At 37.9% G+C, this 20,175-nt stretch overlaps 1 protein-coding gene across 5 annotated transcripts in view; it reads right to left on the bottom strand.

Annotated features, from left to right (window-relative positions):
- Window positions 1-20,175, bottom strand: part of nbeaa (neurobeachin a) — a 214,335-nt gene that overhangs the window by 81,934 nt on the left and 112,226 nt on the right. For all 5 annotated transcript variants that reach the window (XM_066651728.1, XM_066651729.1, XM_066651732.1 and 2 more), the window contains exons 9-12: window positions 5,634-5,831; window positions 4,255-4,388; window positions 1,680-1,788; window positions 1,370-1,522 (exon numbers count right to left, since the gene is read on the bottom strand). In XM_066651728.1, coding sequence (XP_066507825.1) covers window positions 1,370-1,522; window positions 1,680-1,788; window positions 4,255-4,388; window positions 5,634-5,831 — 594 coding nt within the window. The remainder of the gene's footprint in view (window positions 1-1,369; window positions 1,523-1,679; window positions 1,789-4,254; window positions 4,389-5,633; window positions 5,832-20,175) is intronic.

Raw genomic sequence — 20,175 nt, 5'->3', positions numbered from 1 at the left:
TTCAAAGAGCTGTCAAAGCTAATTACATTTATGTGTAAAGTAATTAACGACACAAACATACGCAAAACAACTATTTGAACCATGATACAGGACCACCAAGAACTCCAGACCACTGATAGTAGAGGAGGCTGAATCCCAGTTGCTCAAGCGCTTTATGTGCCATAATAGAATGCGAGATGGTTGACAATTTTTCCCCTTTTTTTTTAAATATATATATATACTTAAAATTTAAAAACTTAAAAAATACTTAAAATACACATATATACTTAAAATTTGAGGCTCAGCCAGGTTTATTGCAGGCTTAATTTTTATACAATGTATACAAGGAAAAACAAATCCTCAACAGATAACAAATCCTTCAGAAGGATAGTGAGATTGAAAAACACTAGAACCATGAGTTGGAACTACTGAGTGCATGTATTATATACACTGATCAAACATAACATTAAGACCCACTCCTTGTTTGTACACTCACACACTCCATTCTCTTAGCTCCTCTGACCATACAGGAACACTTTTTAGTTCTACAATTTCAGACTGTAGTCTGATCAAACAAACAAACAAACAAAACAAAACAGAAAGCTATTTGGTGGTAAAGGAAAAGAAACTGGAGTCAACTGTAATAATTGATGATTGTTGCAGTCTTTAAAAAAAAAAAAAAAAAAAGTATAAATCAGTGGTTCCCAAACCTTTCTGAAGTTTCTATTGTAGATAGGAATGTTTTTGAAACCCCCGCTCCAACACACACATAAATATCTTTTGTTTCCCATCTCCACTTGAAAGTATTTTTAACATTGTAATTCACAATAAACTGCAACTTTGTATTGAACCGAGCAAAATAAAGTGACAATTCCCCTTTACAGTGGAATTATTACAGGTGACCTTCGATTATATATGTATTCATTTGCCTTCCTGCACCCTCCCTTTCAATAGTGCTAAGTGCCCCCACTTTGGGAACCACTGGTCTAAATAGTAATTTAAAGAGTACAAATAAATTGTATTTAATTAAAGAAGTAGAATTAATATCACATTGAAGAGGAAGTGCACTCTTTTCTCTTCTATTGTTTTTGCCTGGTTTTGTGGCCTTCAGTGCGTTCCATAATTACAGAAAGCAGCCAGCTCTTCTTTTTACTTTGTTTTGTGTTGTTTGTGAGAGTCAGCGGCCAAGCTCTCCCTCTCTATTAAGTAGACAATGTACATCACTGCCTACAGTACTACATAGTTAATGACAAACTGAGGAATGGAACTCAATTAAGTAAACACAGCTCAAGTGTGCTTCACTAATATAAAAAAAATGTTTTATCGTTTTCATTTTAAAACCAAACGCTGATCCCACTCTTAGGACTGAACAATGTCCTGTGGAACTGACCTTGGCGGGAGTATGGATCCAGATGGCTGCGTTGAACAAGACATGGTCACACAGTTGCTTCAGGAGAGGAGCCCCATGTGTAAGACCGTCTAGATACTTAGCGAAGGACAAGAACTGCTCCAGAACCGCCCTGGTGATGTGCACACGAGATGACTGAGAGAAAGAGAGAGAGAAAGAGAGAGACAATAAGAAAGAGTCAAATAAAGAAAGAAAGAAAAAGACAGAGAATTTACTAAAGATGAAGTGTCTCTGATGTATTACGTTAAAGCTGGACAATACATTTAGTTGAGTGCAGTAACATTTGGCTCACCTTCTCCAGCAGGTAACCAATGACCAAAAAGCCTTTTCCTCCAAGCATCTGCTCCTGCATGGCTACAGAGCTCTTCAACAGCTCCACCAGGAATGCCAGAAGAGTGGCACTGTACATACACAAAGATGCACACAGTGCTAAATGGAATATTCTTCATTTACAATCTCCCCATTACCCTAACAAAGTTTAGTTTGCTCCTGTTGCAATTTACAGACACCTATATAAATTTTGACCATTTTGTTTTACCATGTCAGGAACCACGAGGTTTATCAATCTGATCGCTATTTTACTGATCAACAAAAAAAAAAACTAAAAAATTATGAACACCACCTTATTTCTACACTCTATTCACTCAGATCCACAGACCATACAAATTTGTTGCTCTGTTACCCCTTTATTTTCTCCCTCCTCACCCTGTTCTTCAATGGACAGGTCCCCCACAGTGATTTGGGTGGTGGATCATACTCTGCACTGTGTGTTGTACTGGTTGGTACAGGTGGATCAGAGACATCAGTGCTGCTGGAGCTTTTTTGTTTTTTAACACAGTTCCCACACACTGTGCAATCTGTCAGAAACATCTACCTTACTGGTCCACCCTGTAGATGTAAAGTCAGAGGCAGCAGATCATCTGTTGCTGCACACCTGTGTGTTGGTCTTCCCCCAAGTCCTTCATCGGTAGACGCAGGATGCTGCTGGTTGGATATTTTAGGTTGCTGGACTATTCTCAATGCAGCAGTGAAACTGAGGGTTTTGAAAACACCAGCAGCACTGCTGTGTCTGATCCACTGGTACTATCACAATGCAAATTAACACATCACATCAGTGTCACTGCAGTGCTGAGAATGAGCTACTACCTAAATCACACCTGCTCTATGGTGGTCCTGACCGTTGAAGAACAATGTATACAAGTACTCCAGTCTGTAATTGTAGAACTGCCAAGTGCTCAGACAGTTTCGGCCTGCATGTTTTGTGCGCACCATAGTTCTAAAAGGAGTGTCCACACTTACTCTATCAAACCACACTAAGAGAACAATTGTACCAGGGTTCATTTTTAATTGAGCCAAAGTGTGAAAAATGTAGAAAATTCTATTATTTTATATACTAGATTATATTACATATATTTTATATTATTTTAAATAATTTGGTTTAAAGAGTGTACTGACAAATTGCTAGTGTGTATTTCATTTGTTCACTGAAGCTAATAAAAACATGCAAAAATATCTGCTGTATCAGGCAAAAAATGCATGATTTATGCACCTTTTTAACTTAAATAATGCCTTAGCCAATCTAACCTTGCTACAGATGAAAGCTTGTACAAGAACTGCAGTGTTCTATGTAAAACACTAATGAGGAGCAGCACAATCAGTCCATGCAAGGTCAAAATTTACATTCAAAACAGTGTGCCTACAAACACAAACACACTTTTAAACATTCATCTTCATTTGAAACGTATGCTTGTGTACACAATAAAAGGCCTGTGAAAATAATATAAATGTAAATCATACAGTAGATACCTTTAAAAACAAAGTATTCAGAACACTGCATTACACAGTATTTATTGTCACATCTGTTTTGACGTAATCTATTTCATAGTGAAGCATGTCTCCAAAGCAACTGATAGCCAGCGGTAGACACACACATTCCCATCATCCCCCTGCAGCAGTGTGCTGATGCAAGAATAAGGCTGTGTATTCTGTGAATGATGCCCTTTATACAAGAAAATCCTCAAAGTCTTCTGTATCTCTCTCTCTCTCTCTCTCTCTCTCTCTCTCTCAGTTTGCCAAGCAGAGGACTGGGGGCCCTAAACTTGCATGTCTTTGTTTTTCTGCAGTTCTGTTCTTCTGCATCGGCAAAAGCATTCCCAGAGGCCCGATGTTACAACTCATAGAAGGGTTGCAGATCTGAGTTCTACTGATGGTGTCTGCCAGCTTTCTAAAACTTGTGTTGGGCTGATTGTGCCTAGGAGCTCAGGGACTACAGCCATGTGCTGAAGAGACAAGGCTGCTTTTTGATCATATCCTTCATCCAACAGCGTGTGAGACTGTGCGAGTGTGTTATAGTAGAACTCCGTAGTACACACCCCACACTCTGAATTCCTCTGCTCTAAGATGTGTGGAAAATATAGGTTTGGGAATGAAGGTCTAAATTTGAAGTCCTCTGCTTTAGAAGGCTGAGCCTATAGTGATCTCAATAAGGGACAACTTTATGTAACAGCAATCCACAAAAACTACATAAAAGCCTAATATTTTAGTACTATAACAAAACACAAAAATAGGCTAAAAAAATAAACAATTTAAGAGGCTGTTTACAAGTGTGACAAATGTGGCAATTAAAAAAATGAAAATATCAGTTAGTAAAGCACTGCTTAGGTATAGACATAAATCAGTTAATGGTATAATTAAAATTATTGTCAGCATTTTATAACAATATAAGCAAAAAAAAAAAAACTTCATATTGGAGAGACCACACACATTACACAGGACATCAATCTGCATTCACTCACAGACCAATCTGAAACAGCGTTTACTGCTTGTGGATCAGTGTTGAGTAGAGTTCAGAAACTAGGGGGACTCACCATACTGTGGTCTCTACTGGGCTGTCGTTAGGCTGCCGGTAGTCCAGCTGGGAGAAAAGGGGGAACAGGACTTGGATTCCCCCAATGGAGTGGATGGCACTATGGATTGAGTGAGTGACAATGGCCTTTACGTCCTGTTGGAGCAAGAGACACATACTCTCACTTATATAGGTATTTTTGCAAAATTTTTAAAAATTAAATATAACACTCATTATACGAACCCAAAGACACTGCAGGAATTCGAATAGGAAACATAATTAAAATCCTACACCTCACATGAATAAAGTTATTTTACAAAAAGCCATAATAGCTAAAGGTAACCTTCTCTCTCATACGTTCTCATATTTCAGAACTCTGAAGATGACCAAACCCTACTCTCCACCTGAGGGCAGTGTAGAGCTTTAAAGTTGGGCAGATGTACCGATTTTATCATTTTAAAGGAACACTAGTGCCTCTTTCACACAAACTCCAGAGAATTTATACAGAAACTACAGAATACCAGGTCCGGAGATGTCCTGGAATGGTCTTTCACACATAAAAGTTCTCACCGCAGGAAATGGAACACATACATGCTTTAGGCTTGGCGCAGCGCCTGCAGGAGAAACAGGAGGAACACTTGCTTTGCTTTCACATGCACTGATTTTACCTGGGGTCGTTACTAGGGCGCTACCAGGATAATATCCGGGTAATGTCCGGGACGAACGTTGCGGGTGGTCACATTCACATATACAGCTCTCCTCCCGGTAATCTCTGGAACATTTCTGGCTTACCGTGAATATGTGAAAGCGGCATGAGTAAGATTTGGTATTTTTGTTCATGAGCTCCCCCTACAGTTGCAGAGTGTAGTTCACTTTTACAGCACTATCCCAAAATCAAGGCTCTATGCTCCCTATCACAGGTCGGTGAAGCATCACAATGATTTTAAGCAATAATTTAAAGTAGGGGTTTTTTTTTGTTTTGTTTTTTTACCCCAACTATTAAAACCCTAATTACTGTTCCTTTAAACAAAGTAAAGACTAACAAAAACCAAGCATGGAATCATATTTTTAGCAGAACTATTAGCCAAGCTCACATCTGATTAGCATTTTGCTGTTTATATCAGTCTTAGTTTTGTGGATGGATGTGTGGTCTAGGTGCAAATTCAGTATAGTAAAGTCAGAGTAAGAAGCTTTTTCAAATATTTTTAAAGCCTTACATATCTGAATATGAGTACTGACTCAAATTTGCATCGTTTAAAAGACGTACCTATTGTTTTTTTGTTTTGTTTTTTGCACCATAAATAGGTACATGTTGATTTTTTACATGAACCATGACAACAACCATCCATTTTTTTTTTCCCACCTATGAATTTTTTTCTCTCTCTTTATTTGTGTGCGTACCTGCAACATGAGGGCGTGTGGAGAGTGGACGAATATGGAGGCATTCTCTCTGGGGGAAGACTCCAGACACAGCTGGGCGTCAGTGGCCTTTGCATTGTAAGTAAAGGCGATGCTGCTGGCCAACTTTCCATCATACAACACTTGCTTATGATGCTCCGCAAGATGAATATCACTCTCAGACTTAAACTTGAAGGTGCTCTGTGGAGGAAGAGAGAGAGAGAGACAAAGAAACCATTAAAAGAAAGTTTCCAGTACCAGTACACATAGTATAATATCAGCATTTGAATATATTGTATCACATTAAACATCTAAATGAAACACATTGTGACTTCCTGACTGCAGACATACAACACATGTTCAACAATGATGCTCTCAATAACTGTTGATGAATGGCTTATATCTTGTGATAAACAATGATGCCACGTGACAATTTTAATGTAGCTTACATAAAAGCCGAATTAGCTCAGAGATTCTTTGTCTAATTTATGTGTGAGACATCTCTGGAGCTGCCTTCTAAGCAAAGATTTATTGAAGATATTTTGGAAACTACACATGGAAATCTGGCCACATTATAATTTAATTACAACAATAACTCATTGTACGTTATTTAATATCTCAAAGAATACTTAAATAATAACTCAGGATGAAAGTGTTCTGCTGACGCAAAACGATGAAAACCCTTGCATCAGAATATTAGAAAACTCCAGCACGTATGTCCTGTTTTTTCTTTCCAAATTTGATTTTGTAATGATCTTGATCTTGGTTTTCAAAAGCTGCCTAAATTATTCTTTTCTACTACCTTTTAAATAATACAATTCTGCACTTTTATTAATGATGAAATGTTCAAATCCTATTGAAAAATACACATTTTCAAACACTACCTATTTTTGTTTTATTAAACAGTGCATGGAATAAAGACACCACCTCACTGCACTGAACTGTATTAGGAATTGTAGAAGTTGTTCAACCTTTAGAAAAGCCAGAAGAAAGAGAAAGAGATTTGAATAGATGACTTTCATCAGCCCCATGGTCTGCATGCTGCAGATGCTGCAGTGGAATATAAAAACGCTGCTTTAATTTCTAAATCACAGCCTGGGCCAGGCCAGGCAACATGTGCCTGTGCATTATCCTAATGAAGCAGCAGAGGTGCCATCCTTATAATGGCCTGCAGATCGCCTTCCTCTGCAAAAATATCCTCCACCTTCCCATCACACGCACACACTCAACTCCATTACTGCATCAGTCAGTGACCCTGCACATAGCTTCCAAGTCCTACAGTATCATGGCATCTTATAAATCACATCCTAAGCCATGCTTATACTGAGGGAAAACTTACATGGTTATGTCTCCCTTATTCTCATAGTCTTTTTTACAGACAAAAAGACTAATTTTTAAAGAAAAACCTGTATCTCCTTTTTTGTTTATTTTTAGGTTAATACATCATTCTAACACAGTAGAATGTGTCCTTCACATTGTGTGAAGATTTCATGATGAATGGACCAATAGAAATGCTCCAAAATTACTTGGAATAGAATCTCTTTACACTGACATCCACTGAAAGTTAAGGAGTTTCTTTTTTCCTTCTCCTATAAATTCATTATTTGATGTATGGTTTTCTTTGGACAGGGATGATATATCAGTCATTTCTCAGAACACCACACTCCTCCACAGGCTCCTCATCTTATCACAGAGCAACCTAGTGCATGAGCAACTTCATCAGGCAAACAGTGCCCAGCCGTCCACAACATGATGAAATTTAAAAAATGGGATGGGATTTATCATCATGTGATCACCCACTGCATGCAATTTTGACAGTGGACATTGAACCTTACTTTGGAGGTTTATTGCGAGTTTCATTTCCAGTTTTCTTTACCAATATTAGCTGTCTCCAATTCCACGATTTAAGTGGATTCTCCCACACACTGTCACTCATCCCAGGGGAATGAGGGTCAGCACTTGCTTCCTCCAAGAGACATTAAATCAAATCATCACGTCTTTTCAAACTGCCGATCATATAATACCACTGGATAGTTCTATTAAATATATATATATATATATATATATATATATATATATATATATATATATATATATATATATATTGCTTAGTCTTGTAAATAACAAATGTAGGCTTTAAAGAGAACATCTACTATTGTGGGGAATTGCAGTCTTCTCTGTTGTTTGTACGTAGCTGAAGTTGAACTTGTCTGTACATTTTTATTCACTGTTTGAATTACCACACAAACTCATTTGTAAACTCATTTGTGTGTGTGAGTGTGTGTGTGAGGGGGGGGGGTCAGAGAGAGAGAGAGAGAGAGAGAGAGAGAGAGAATATGACATGAATTGAATGAGCATACTAACACATCCAGAGGTACTGTAAAAGTGTTCTCAAACTCAGACATGAAAGAAGCAGACATTTGCTCTAGGCTTTGTGTGTGTGTGTGTGTGTGTGTGTGTGTGTGTGTGTGTGTGTGTTCAAGGGGAGTGTCTTGCCAAGGAAAATTTCACCTGACTGCTCAAAGGCCTAAAGCATGCTTGAATCCCCCATATCCCCATTCTCCTCCTCATCTCCTCCATCCGTTCCCGTCTTTGCATTCCATTCCCTTTGACCATTTTCTGTCTTCTCTTTCTCAGAGCCAGGGCCATGCTACAGAAACTTCATATTTTTCATAAATGTAAAGCACATTCCAACAAAATTTACCAATGGTATCTTACCACATTTTATCTCATGTACGGAAATTCTAAGCCATTCAATATAAGTCAAAAATGTGTATGTGTATAATACAGCAACTGACATGCCCAGTTGATCTAAAAAACCAATCGATATGGCAATGAAAAACTGAACTGATAGAAAATCATGTTTCATAAGAGAAATACCGAAACAAACTTCCATCCTTTTGGGACAAGTGTTCTGAGTTCTCTACTGAACTGTGAATGAAGTGGAACCATTTCCATGCATTTACCAAACCCTTAAAAAAATTGTTGTTATCATCATGAAAACACAGGTGAAAACCTCAAGATTAGTTCTTTACCAAACTGAAGCAATTCCAGGTATGATTTGTATGATGTTATTTGTAGTATAACTAAATATTTTAGTTCCATTTCATTGATGTAGTGTATTCTACCAGTCAGATGCTCATTAATTATAATAAATATTCAGAAAATTCAATCTGTTCTTTACAGCAAAACACATTTTTAGACCATTTTGCAATGATGTATTTTTAGTTTTCCAAAAGCCTTTGTGTGCAAAATGTGTTGGCTCAGTTGTCGACATAGATTTTGTGAGACAGATTACAGAAGAAGAAGATGATACAGATGAGTATGGGACGTCTGTTGAATGACCTCATACCTCAAGTCAAGGTTCAGACAGTAACAGAAACAACTGTAGTTCCTCTAAATATGGAAACACGGCTGCGCAGATCAACAAAACAGAGCCTTTGTGGTTTTGGTGTTTTTATTACCACCAGTTTATGAAATGTAAAAAGGTCAGAGGGAAGAACAGAGTGTACTAATAGGTCAAGGACCTTTGGAGCAGTGTTTCTCATTGGCTTAATCTTATGTTTGCCTGATAAGTTCTGAATAACAGAGACAATCATTTGATATCAATTGTTTAATTGAAATTAATCAAAATTAAGAAAGAATTGAAGAAAAATGTCTTAAGAACTGTTTTAACTGATGCTGATGCTGAAGTGAACTAAATGAAAGACCAATTAAAGAAAAAAAAATAGTAAATGCCTAAATATGATGCATTCAGAAATTATATGATCCAAAATGTATAAATAAACATTTAGATTTTTAAAGGGCCACATAATGTGTTATTTTAAAAAATAATCTGTTTTCTTGTATTATTATTACATGTGTCAGGCTTTAAAGGGTTAAATTAGAAGTTAGGACATAACAGAGTTTGTTCTGAAGACTGAAAACTACTTTAAATATGTTTTGAAAGTTTCATTCCTCAGTCCAGATGCAGTAGCAAAGACTTAAAATTTAAACAACTGATGTCCGAATCAAATGATTCACAACCATTTTTTAGCTGCTAGATCATCCATCTACACTTTCCACAACCCTTAATTTTGCATGTTACACTACAGATTCAAAAACAATATTCAAACTTAGGAAATACAAATAATTCACGTCTATGAATAATGATAATAATAAAGGATAGTAGAAAAATTACATTGACCTTATTGTCCTTGTGCTTAGTTCTTCAATTCCTGTCATGTCTCTCAAGCCCATTTATCACTTCATCAATCACACTGTTCATCATGTCACTGCTGCCTGCATGTACCACCCGCAGCCTGGCTACAGCTGACAGCTTTCAGGTTACAGTTTTGTCTCACAGCCCACCACGGGGTCTGAAAAAAATCTCACCAAGCGGCAAGCACTTTTTAACTGGCAGGTGTTTACTACAGTGGTGCAACAAGACTGGCTTTTTAGCTAATGACAGGCAAGAAAAATCTAACAGGAGAGTGAAGTAATACTGAAGCATGAGTTTACACACAATAAAACAAAACCAACTGGGCCAACAATGCTGTCTGTCTAAATGAAAGCAAGCAATTGACTACGTGCATGAAATCCGCAATCTCGGCTCGCCAGCCTATCACTCATACTGTGTTTCTCTGTTAGCCGCTAAAGTGGACATATTAATATATATAAATAACTACTCAAACACATACAGCATTAACTTCACAACTACAAAACACACACTGATGCACAGAGTGGGAAAGAGTGAGAACTAATGTGTTAGGCCCAAGATATTTTGACTGATGACTGACATACTCTGTAATTGTCTTCAAAGCATTTGTTAACAAACAATTTGAGGTGAGGCACATTTCACATAATACAATTTGTGCAGTGTCACTTCCATATTCAGCTACATTTTAATTTAGTACAGCACTGACATACAGAATAGGATGCTCTGGTGTAGCTGCACATGAGCATAAAGTCACCATATTCTATTAGGGCTAACCCTTGGAAGCCATGTTGAGCAGTGGCTTTACCAACTATCCCTTTTTCAGAAGTGGCTCCTTATTCACCATTTCCTATATTATTCACTATATAGTGTATTATTATAGGGAAGCGCATTTTGGACACTACCGCAAGAAGGTTTTTACCAAACAGTGCAGTGGATTACGGGCAATCTGCTATCTGCTAACGTAAATTGGATGTACACTGCATTTTGTGGTGTATTCTGGGATTGTTTCAGTGCACTGAAAATTACTACTACAAAATGGCAGAATGCTAAATTAGTGCACTATATAGTGATCAGCATGGGTCCATTTAATCATGTCACCGATATCAAAACATTTTGAAGAATTCTGCAACCGCAATATGTAGTAACATTACTGCAATATGGAACTTCTCTCCATGCTATTGAACTAATGCAACACATGGGTAACTCTGGGACTGGACACACTGAATTATTAGAAGAGGGCATATCTCCTTACTGACCACAAAAAACCTCATAGAACTGGAGGCTAGGAAATAACACCAGCAGTGGAGCTTTCATCTCGACCCCTTCAGTTCTCAGAGGGCAGAGGGGACAGCCAGACCACAACACACACTATCCATCAGCCCGGAAAACAGGTCATCTAGCCCTTCCTTCTCCTTGTCTTAGCATATTCTTTTTCTCAGCTCAGACAGGGGCTGACAACAAGTTTCAAGCAAAAGCTTTGGAAACTTTATTCCAAAGCTGATACAAGGTCAAAACTTATATACCCAGTCTAGACTTTTTATTTCTTCCTCACCGAAAAAATGAAAAACCCACACCATATGCTTCCAGAGCAAAATCAGCCTCATTGAACATCACATACAGTTTCAACACCTGGACAACCATTGGTATAGATCCACATTTCCACAAACACAAACAACTAAAGACCAACACGTACACATAACGTGTACTATGCCAGCTACAAGGGAAACAAACTCTATGAACTCTGGATGGCTGCAGGATAATGATGATTAGCACAGTAGGTGCTTCCTCTGTGCCTTTGCATAAGTTCAGATCATATGGTAACAATGTCACACAATGACATGCTCTACAATAGAGACACACCAACGATACTCCAGTACTGAAAAGACAAACAGTACGTTGCAGTAAAACAACAGAACACCATCACCACTTGCATAGTCAAAAACACACAGCATGTCCTGGTCCCAGGTGATGGCTCATGAGGGGCATAACTGACATGCTCAGTCTGAATGGCATGGCATGGCGGCAGCCAGCATGGTCATCTGTCAGCTGAGGTGATAGACATGGGCAGTTGTCGCTCTCCACTGCAGTATTAATTGTGGCAGTTGATTTTTGTATATCATGTAGTAATCATGTAGTTGTGTAGATTTAGTCTAGGTTTAATTGATGAAAACTCAAAACATTTTAGTCTGTTTTAGTCCATTAAATAAAAAATATTTAATATTAATAATGTTTTTTGAAAAGCTTTTACTATTTAAGAATTATTTATTACTAACGTTCATAAACAATAGCTTGAAATATGTTAAATTCAAAAACACATTAACATCCAAAATTCTGAAAGAGACAGTTTTTTTTCTCCTTCAGATACATTTTGTATTCATTTAACATTAATATTTAAGATTAGTGTGCAGCATAAGGCAACTCAATGAACAAACAGTCGGAACATTTTCCTGGTTTTATTTTCTTTCAAAATTCTGTTTACAAATTAAAAATAATGGGTTGTTTATCTTCTGGGTCGTGTCTTTCACATATTTGTTTTTATTCGTTGAGGGGTATATGTATAATGTATAATGCATAGTATGTAATCTTTATATACTAGTTTAATAAAATAATTAAAATATATATACACGTGACTAAGTTTATACAAAATGTTTGTGACAACACACACACATATACATAAGTATCCATTGCTGGTAGAGATAGCAGTTCCCAGAATAGGACAACACCTGACCCAAGAGGTTCTTTCTGTAACTGAAGATGATGAACATCACTCAAGGACATATAATCCCACAAGGCATATAGTGGCCACTACAGAGTGAACAGGGTAACCTGCTCATAACTGAAGAATGCCTATCAATACATTGATAACATGCTGAAGAAATAAGAACTTAAAGACAACCCTAGTCCGTCATAATTTGATTCTGAAGCAATGAGGCCTCCAGGGGTCATACTCAGTGTCCTACCTGCTGTAACGCAACCTTCAGTGACATGCACTTAAGGTCTGTCTGTGTCAGCAGCTCAAAGAAATGTCAGACCAAGGACAAACAAATATACAACACCAAGGATAATAGGTTCCTGTGTAAGTATGGGTGGTCAAGGTGATGCACGGCCTTAAGTATGGGTACCAATAATTAATTAATTCATTTATTCATTCATTTTCTATTACAGTTATTTAGTTCAGGGCAGCAGTAGGTCCAGAGCCTAGGGTTGTGACATATCGTATAAATCACGATAATATTCTAATAATTTTAAAACGATAAAGAAGTCTATAACAAAATAAGCAAATGTTAAAAGATTTTTTGTCGCTTCTTCCGAATGTTTGACCCTGTTACATTTGTAGAAAAATAAAACCTTTTAATAAATGTAATATTATCAACAATATTGAGTGGGTACCAATCAGTTGTAACAATTTCCTTTCATGCTTGTGATTGTGAAACCGCAGCAACTTCAAGAAAAACTGGAAGACAGGTTTGATCCAGACCCTTAGGAACTGTATCAACAAAAATGTTAAGATTTATCCATGGAGGCACCAGTAAGAACTAGGCTAAGACCAGAATTAATACAGATCTTCTCAACTCTGGAAGAGGAACCAAACAAACCGCAGCAGAGTTAGCTGAAGAAGGAAAACATACTGTAACCTTGGACTACATTCACATTACCAGACTGAAGTGACTCAAATCTGATTTTAGTAAATGTGGTATAAAAGGTTATTTGAGTGATGCCATAAAAACACCACTTTTGTTTCCATGAAGAACCATTTTCCCTAAAGTGTATAAATTGATAAATAATTTTAAGATTGACTGTTAGATTTTTTTTAACCTTTAAAAATGTTCTTCACACTCACACATCTCAAACAAACATGGCATGAGTCAAATAACCTTTTAGCACCTTTTATTTTTAAGAGAGTGCACCCTACATCACAGATTATAAACCTAAGTATAGACAGGGCACTATTCTGACTGGCAAATGTCAGGTTTAGAGCTGAATATTCATGGTTTTATAATTCTAGATACAACACATTACTTAAGTGCAGAAACTGTAATTTTATGACCTACACTGTGCACTACGTAATATGGAGCTCCCTAATATAGCTGATCTCTTGGTGCAGCAATAATGGCAAGCCAGCTTGTTTTTCTGCTGTTTTTTCTTTTTTGTCATCTCATCTTAACATGATGTTTGCTCTCCTCCTGGGCACAATGTGACATACAAATTAAATAATAATGCATGCGTATTTCATGTTTTAATACAATATTTAAAGTCCAGTTTAGTTCCCAAAAAGGTTAACATTTTAAGATTTCATTATCAAACTGTGTGAAATAAAAGAACGAAAAACAAGAATATAAGATGAAATGGGACGTATGAAGTCAACACAATTTTGAAATCTACAATTATAATAGAATAAGGTAAAATTATGTTCCCTACGTAAAGGTACTGAGTGTGCAGAGATAAGCCACTAGTGGCTGTAATCCAGGGCATGGAAATTGTCATTTCTTCCCTGTAGTAGTGTCCAGTCCTCCTTACAGATCTTTTATTAGCAGCTCTGAATTTTAAGGACTTGGAATAGTGAACAAGCAAATTGCTAAGCAAATGTGTGAACAGGGTTTGATTTTTCTGGAAAACATGATCTGATCCAACCACACAAATCACCCTCGGCGACGGTAAGAGACAAATATGAACATAAAATGAAGCTCAAAGTATCAGAAGTAGGCTATGTGAAATAGTGGATACATGGTTTAGCTAGTAAACCTAGACATTCCACAAGGGGGTTGGTGCTTCTTGGGCAACAGGCAGTAGTGGGCCAATAATTCTGATTAACCTTAATTTTCTTTTAACAACATATGGCTTGTGTTCTATGGCAAAGCAAAAGGCGACCATCATCACATATGGTTTGCTCTCATCCTACACACACACACACACTCACACATGTGCTGCACCAATATAAGCCCATGAATAATCCAGTCTCCGTCCGTTTGATTCGTCTGAGCAGTCTGAGTGAGCAGCAATCAGGGACAGCGAAGGCTTGTGCAGCTTCACTCTGCCCATGAATAATTAAAGCATCCATGATGACTGGAGAGTGGATCAGAGGAGGTTAACTCACTGTGCTGGAACTCACCCACAGAAAGGGAGTAGAGAGAGAGAGAGAGAGTGAGTGTGTGTGTGTGTGTGGTTGGCGGTAGAAAGTGAGAAACTAGAAAGAGCATAGAAATGAGGAGAGAGGAAAAAAGGAAAGAAAGAGAGAGACAAGAAAGCAGAGGGGAGACTAGAAAGAGCAGAGAAATAGAGGCAGTGTGTATGTGAGAGAGAGAGAGAGAGAGAGAGAGATGCTCACCGAGTCCTCCATTTTCAATGTAGATGTTTAATGAAGAAAGTTACTGCCCTCTTCAACCTTGTTTAGTAGTGCAACTGTAGAGCTGCAAGCTCAGCTGTCATTTAATGCAATTCCACTTGCCTTCTGTGTATAATCACAGCTTGCTTTAATTCCACACTATATAATAATGAAACATTACACCATTTAAGATGTCCTAGCATTCTAGAGGCCATTCCGGAGGAAATCAATTCATACAATAGTCTAAACAAGCTTTCCATTACCAAACAAAGCTTGTATTTAAACGGAACGTCTATGATTGTAGGGGAAAAAGCAGTTTTCTCTGGTTTATTTATGTTCAGAAGCAATACTTCTTTTAAAGTGGAATAGCATGTTTGAGTAAATATAAAAAAAACTCATTGTTTGTATATGGCTGAAGTTTTGGAGACATTTCCACCTTAAGTAATCAGAAGCAGCAAATACAAGTGAATATTACCTACCTACGGCGCAGGAATAGGGCAATATCCTCATCTTGGTTTGTGCTTTCCAACATTTAGAGTTTTCTCCATTGTCTAAAAACTCCAGATGCCTTTTTACTGCTGTGAGCCAAGAGAGGGAAAGTCTAGATTTTTTTGTTTAACCATTTACTGGCAGAGAATTTTAATCTATTTTTAGAACTGGGAACATCACCCACAACACTAAGGGTTTGACATGAATTATGTAAGATTTATTTATTTATTTTAGATGCAAACAATCTCCTGGAACTGGCTTATATCTCACTGACACACACTTGCTAATGGTTAGAAATTGCAACACCAGGTGCTGTTTTTCTCAAATTCAGGGACTGCTCCACAAGAGGGGGCTAATTTGCGATTTATTATTTTTATTTATGGATTTACAGTAACATGAGTATACTCAAATGTGATCAATGTCTAAATTGCAATAGTTCAATATTATTCAGTTTTATTCAGTATTAATAATACAGACAATATGTCTGTAACAAAGTAAAATATTTCTTTACCTGGAATGTTGTAGTTTTACCAATGCAGTTTTTACAAAGTTAATCAGAAACAACAGGAAAAAAATGTAAAACCGTGCCATAGCAAAAATATGTACCCAAATATATCACTTGATATGCTTGACTTATTCATCACGAATGCGAAACACGCAACACTTCCTTGATATTTACCATGGAGAACACTGGGGCACTGCTTATCCGGACCATGTGGTCACAGTCTGTTTTGATCCAGCAGATAATCAGGGCATTTTATTTACACTCTGCTTCATTTCCCCCACACGAGGAGAATTTTAGTTGACGACTTCAGTTCCACCTGCTGTTTCTCTTCCAAAAGAGGCTGTTAATTGGTTGGCCCATAATGACCCGACCTATTAACTTCATTCAACTCTGTGTTCCTCATCCCGCTGGGAAAGGTTCTGGTTTTGAGGGCACTGTACCCACAAGGGTCAGCCAGCAATCAGTTCTTATCAACGCAAAGACTAAAGAGGCTGTCCAATCATAGGCCTGAAATAGCAGTTAACAAGAGAGAGACACCGCCGTCATGATTGCTGATGGGCCAGACTGAGCGAGACAGGCAGGGAGAGGGAAAGATACTCCTAGGGAGAAGGCTTCATGATGAAAGGGATGAAAATTCTGGAAAGTGCAAAAAAACGTGATATGAGAAATAAAGTAAATGCAAATGCAAAGTTGCATTGCAATCAGAAGCAGCTTTGGCAACATCCTCATCAGAAATTATGCTTCATGGTTTATGCCTGGAGTTTGATTTCATACAGAATATTTACAACTGACAACTTATATCTGGCAATGTACTTTTGTGACGACAACAGTAATAACTGTGATAAATATATTTTCAATGCATTTGCACATTAACGGCTCATTTATGCACTACATTATATATGTATGCCCATCACCAATAACATTGTGACTGGCTCCTTGTTTCTACATTCACTGTCCATATAGGAAAAAATTTGTATTTGTAATTAAAAAATATAGTCCATTTGTTGCTCTGTATACTTTGATTGCCACTTTCACCCTGTTCCTCAAAGATCAGGATCCACACAGGGACACCACAGAGCAGAGATGGATCATTGGTGATGGTGGATCATTCTCATTGCTGCAGTGAATGGCGTGGTGGTGGTGGTGTCAGTGTGTGTTGTGTTGGAACAAGTGCAGCAGACACAGCAGGGCTGTATGGAGATTTTAAACCCCTCAACACCACTGACGAAGGAGTGAACAACAACACAAACTGTGCAGCAACAGATGAGCTACTGTCTCTGACTTTACATCTACAAAGAGGACCAACAAGCTAGAACAACAAAGCACTCCTGTAGGGTCAGTGGAGCTAAGAGAATGGACAGCGAGTATAAAAACACTGAGGTGGTCATAATGTTTTGGTTGATCAATGTATATGGATCTGAACTGAGCCTTCCTATCAATACTCCTACTTTTAATTTATTTGTACATGTTGTTTTTTTCCTGAAAGCCTGCAGGAGCAGCACCAAGTAAACCATGGGGGCAGTGTTCAATCTTGACTCACAGGTGCACTGTGAGAGTTCCCATGTTTGATGTGGGTGGCCCACTAGTAAAGTACATTATCAAATACCAAGGCAGACATCTAAAGCACTAGAAATTATGTTCAATGTCGATTTATCATTGGTAATAATAGGGAAAAGAATTCTCCAGCCACATATATCCAAGTATTTAAAAACCTCGCAGACATCCACCAAACTTTTCACTTTGAACTGCTGTGAAAGAAGACAATCCAATCTGTTTTTGAGTGCTGCCTATGTCAATGAAGATGGGATAATATGAGATGTTTTGATTTTGCTCTGCTTCCTAAGTCAAGAGCAGACCTCGATAAATAAGAGCATAAGACTAGGTTAAACCGTGTAAAATAGATACAATGAGCATGAAGAGAAGAGCACTGTGCAAAAACAGTGAAAGCAAGAACGAGATTAAAGAAAAGGAAGCAAAAACAGCTAAAAGCTTCTGCACGTTTACTTCTCAATGCAGTGCGCTAGTGCTGAATGTGAACTGTAGCTCACTCATTTAAAGAAACAGGTGCTTAAACCAGTCCTTCTGAACATGGCTGTTAATCCTTTGAGCGAAAGGAGCTTTGTTTGATCCTTGTGGAACTTTGACCAAGGCATGTCTCAGATGTTTTACTAAGACCTCAGGGATTAGTAACAAGTTCCCCATTAAGTAGAAAGAAAATACAGACTTAGATAGACAGGGGCTTAAAGTACGGCTGGTATCAGTCTCTAACCAAAGGGGCAGCCATTGCCTAATGGTTAGAGAAGCAGACTTGGGAAGTCTGGAAGGTCACTGGTTTGGCCCCCACAACCAAAAGGAAAATTGGGTGTGAGGGAGTGAATGTCTAGCCTTTCTGTCCACTGCTGAAGTGATCTTGAGCAAGGCAGCTTACCCCCAAATGCTCCCAAAGCGTTGAGGACTGCTGCCCATGTGTGTGTGTTAGCTCACTGGCCCTAGTGCATTAGGTCTTAGTGTGTGAGCGTCTGCTCACTGCCATGGAGGGGTAAAATGCAGACAAATAATACTGTTGTGTTGTACAATGACAAGAACAGCATGTTTTGCATTATTTATATGTCGGAAGGTCTGCTTAAGCTTGGCTTTATAACGATGCAAAGCAGGTGACATCTGAACAGCATGTGGTCTCAAGTGGATTAGTTCTAAATTATTTATAAAATGATGAAAGAATACGTAAAGTAGATACCTCTTCTTAATGATCATTGCTACTTTAAAGGTGTTTTTCCACTGCAAGTCATTGGCTTAACTCAACTCGCTTTTTCCCTGGTTGCTTTTTTAACACATCCCCCTACCCAAGAAATGTAGGCAGTGATGTCGTAAAACCCTGTCTATAATGGGAATGGCAGGATTTCAAAACCACAACAACGGAGGTGGTAACTTTAGATGCTGTTTACTTGTTGTCTTTTTTTATTTTGGATTGAACTGGCTCTCGCTGGAATTTTTCTTTGGCCACCAATCCAAAGAGCATTTGAACCTCTTCAAAAAAGCACAGTGTAATTTTACATTACTGTGAGTAGGATTAAAAAAAAAAAAAGTGGCAATTGCCGTAGCTTGGAGATTTAACAAGTGGATAGTGTGTGCTGGCGCTCTGCATTTTATGGTGATTGACAAGTCTCTCAGGCCAATCAGTGCTCAGCAAGGTTTACAGGTCACATATTTAGTACCTACTTAGCTCGCTTTGTACCAGGCGCGAGCAGGGACTAAGAATGTACCCGATTCCAGGGACCACGTATCAGATTTGGCTAATGGAAATGCAAAAGAGCAGAGTCGAGTAGGTTCCATGCAGTGGAAAGGCGCCATAAGGTACACACATAGCTGAGACATGTTCAGCTGTGCACAGAAATTTGCACAATCCCCATTGAAAACCACTTCCTATACTGTGGGCTGCTCTGGAAAAACAACAGTCAGAATAATGGTCACTGTATACATATACTGTACGTTCAATTAGGAAAATTAATTGCACTTTATTCTATTATAACTGTAAACTTTATAATTTTAAAATTGTTAATGTTGATTTTATATGCCCCATTACATCTCCAGGACTTATGTTCTTTTAGTTTAAATTTCTATAATGAAATCTTACAATTATTCACCTGTCCTTGTGGAAAAGAGAATGTAATGTACTTTTTACTGTTTGTACCTTTATTGACAGTAATGTACCAAGACAGTAGGTTATATTTGTTTTTTGTTTTTTTTTATTTTATTTTTTTAAAAGAGTGTGCTTACATAATCCTAAGGTCACCATGCCGGATACCAAATATCCACTAGAGGGGTTTAAACGTCCACCAGTATGGGGTGCTGTGGAGTAGCATTCTCCTTTGGGTCCACTTGGAATGAGTGCTTACACTTCTTATAAAAAACAGTCAACCAGAACAATTGCACCAGAACCAGTCAGTGAATTGTGTCAGTCAGACCAAAGTCATGTTGTACAGTCGAATTAGCATGGACGAAGGTGACATGTCCCCACCAATATCCAGTG

The sequence above is a fragment of the Hoplias malabaricus genome, chromosome 18 (genome assembly GCF_029633855.1).
Source record: "Hoplias malabaricus isolate fHopMal1 chromosome 18, fHopMal1.hap1, whole genome shotgun sequence".
Classification (NCBI taxonomy): Eukaryota; Metazoa; Chordata; class Actinopteri; order Characiformes; family Erythrinidae; genus Hoplias; species Hoplias malabaricus.
The sequence above is the reverse complement of the archived record's forward strand: the minus strand, read 5'-3'. Positions and strand labels throughout refer to the sequence as shown.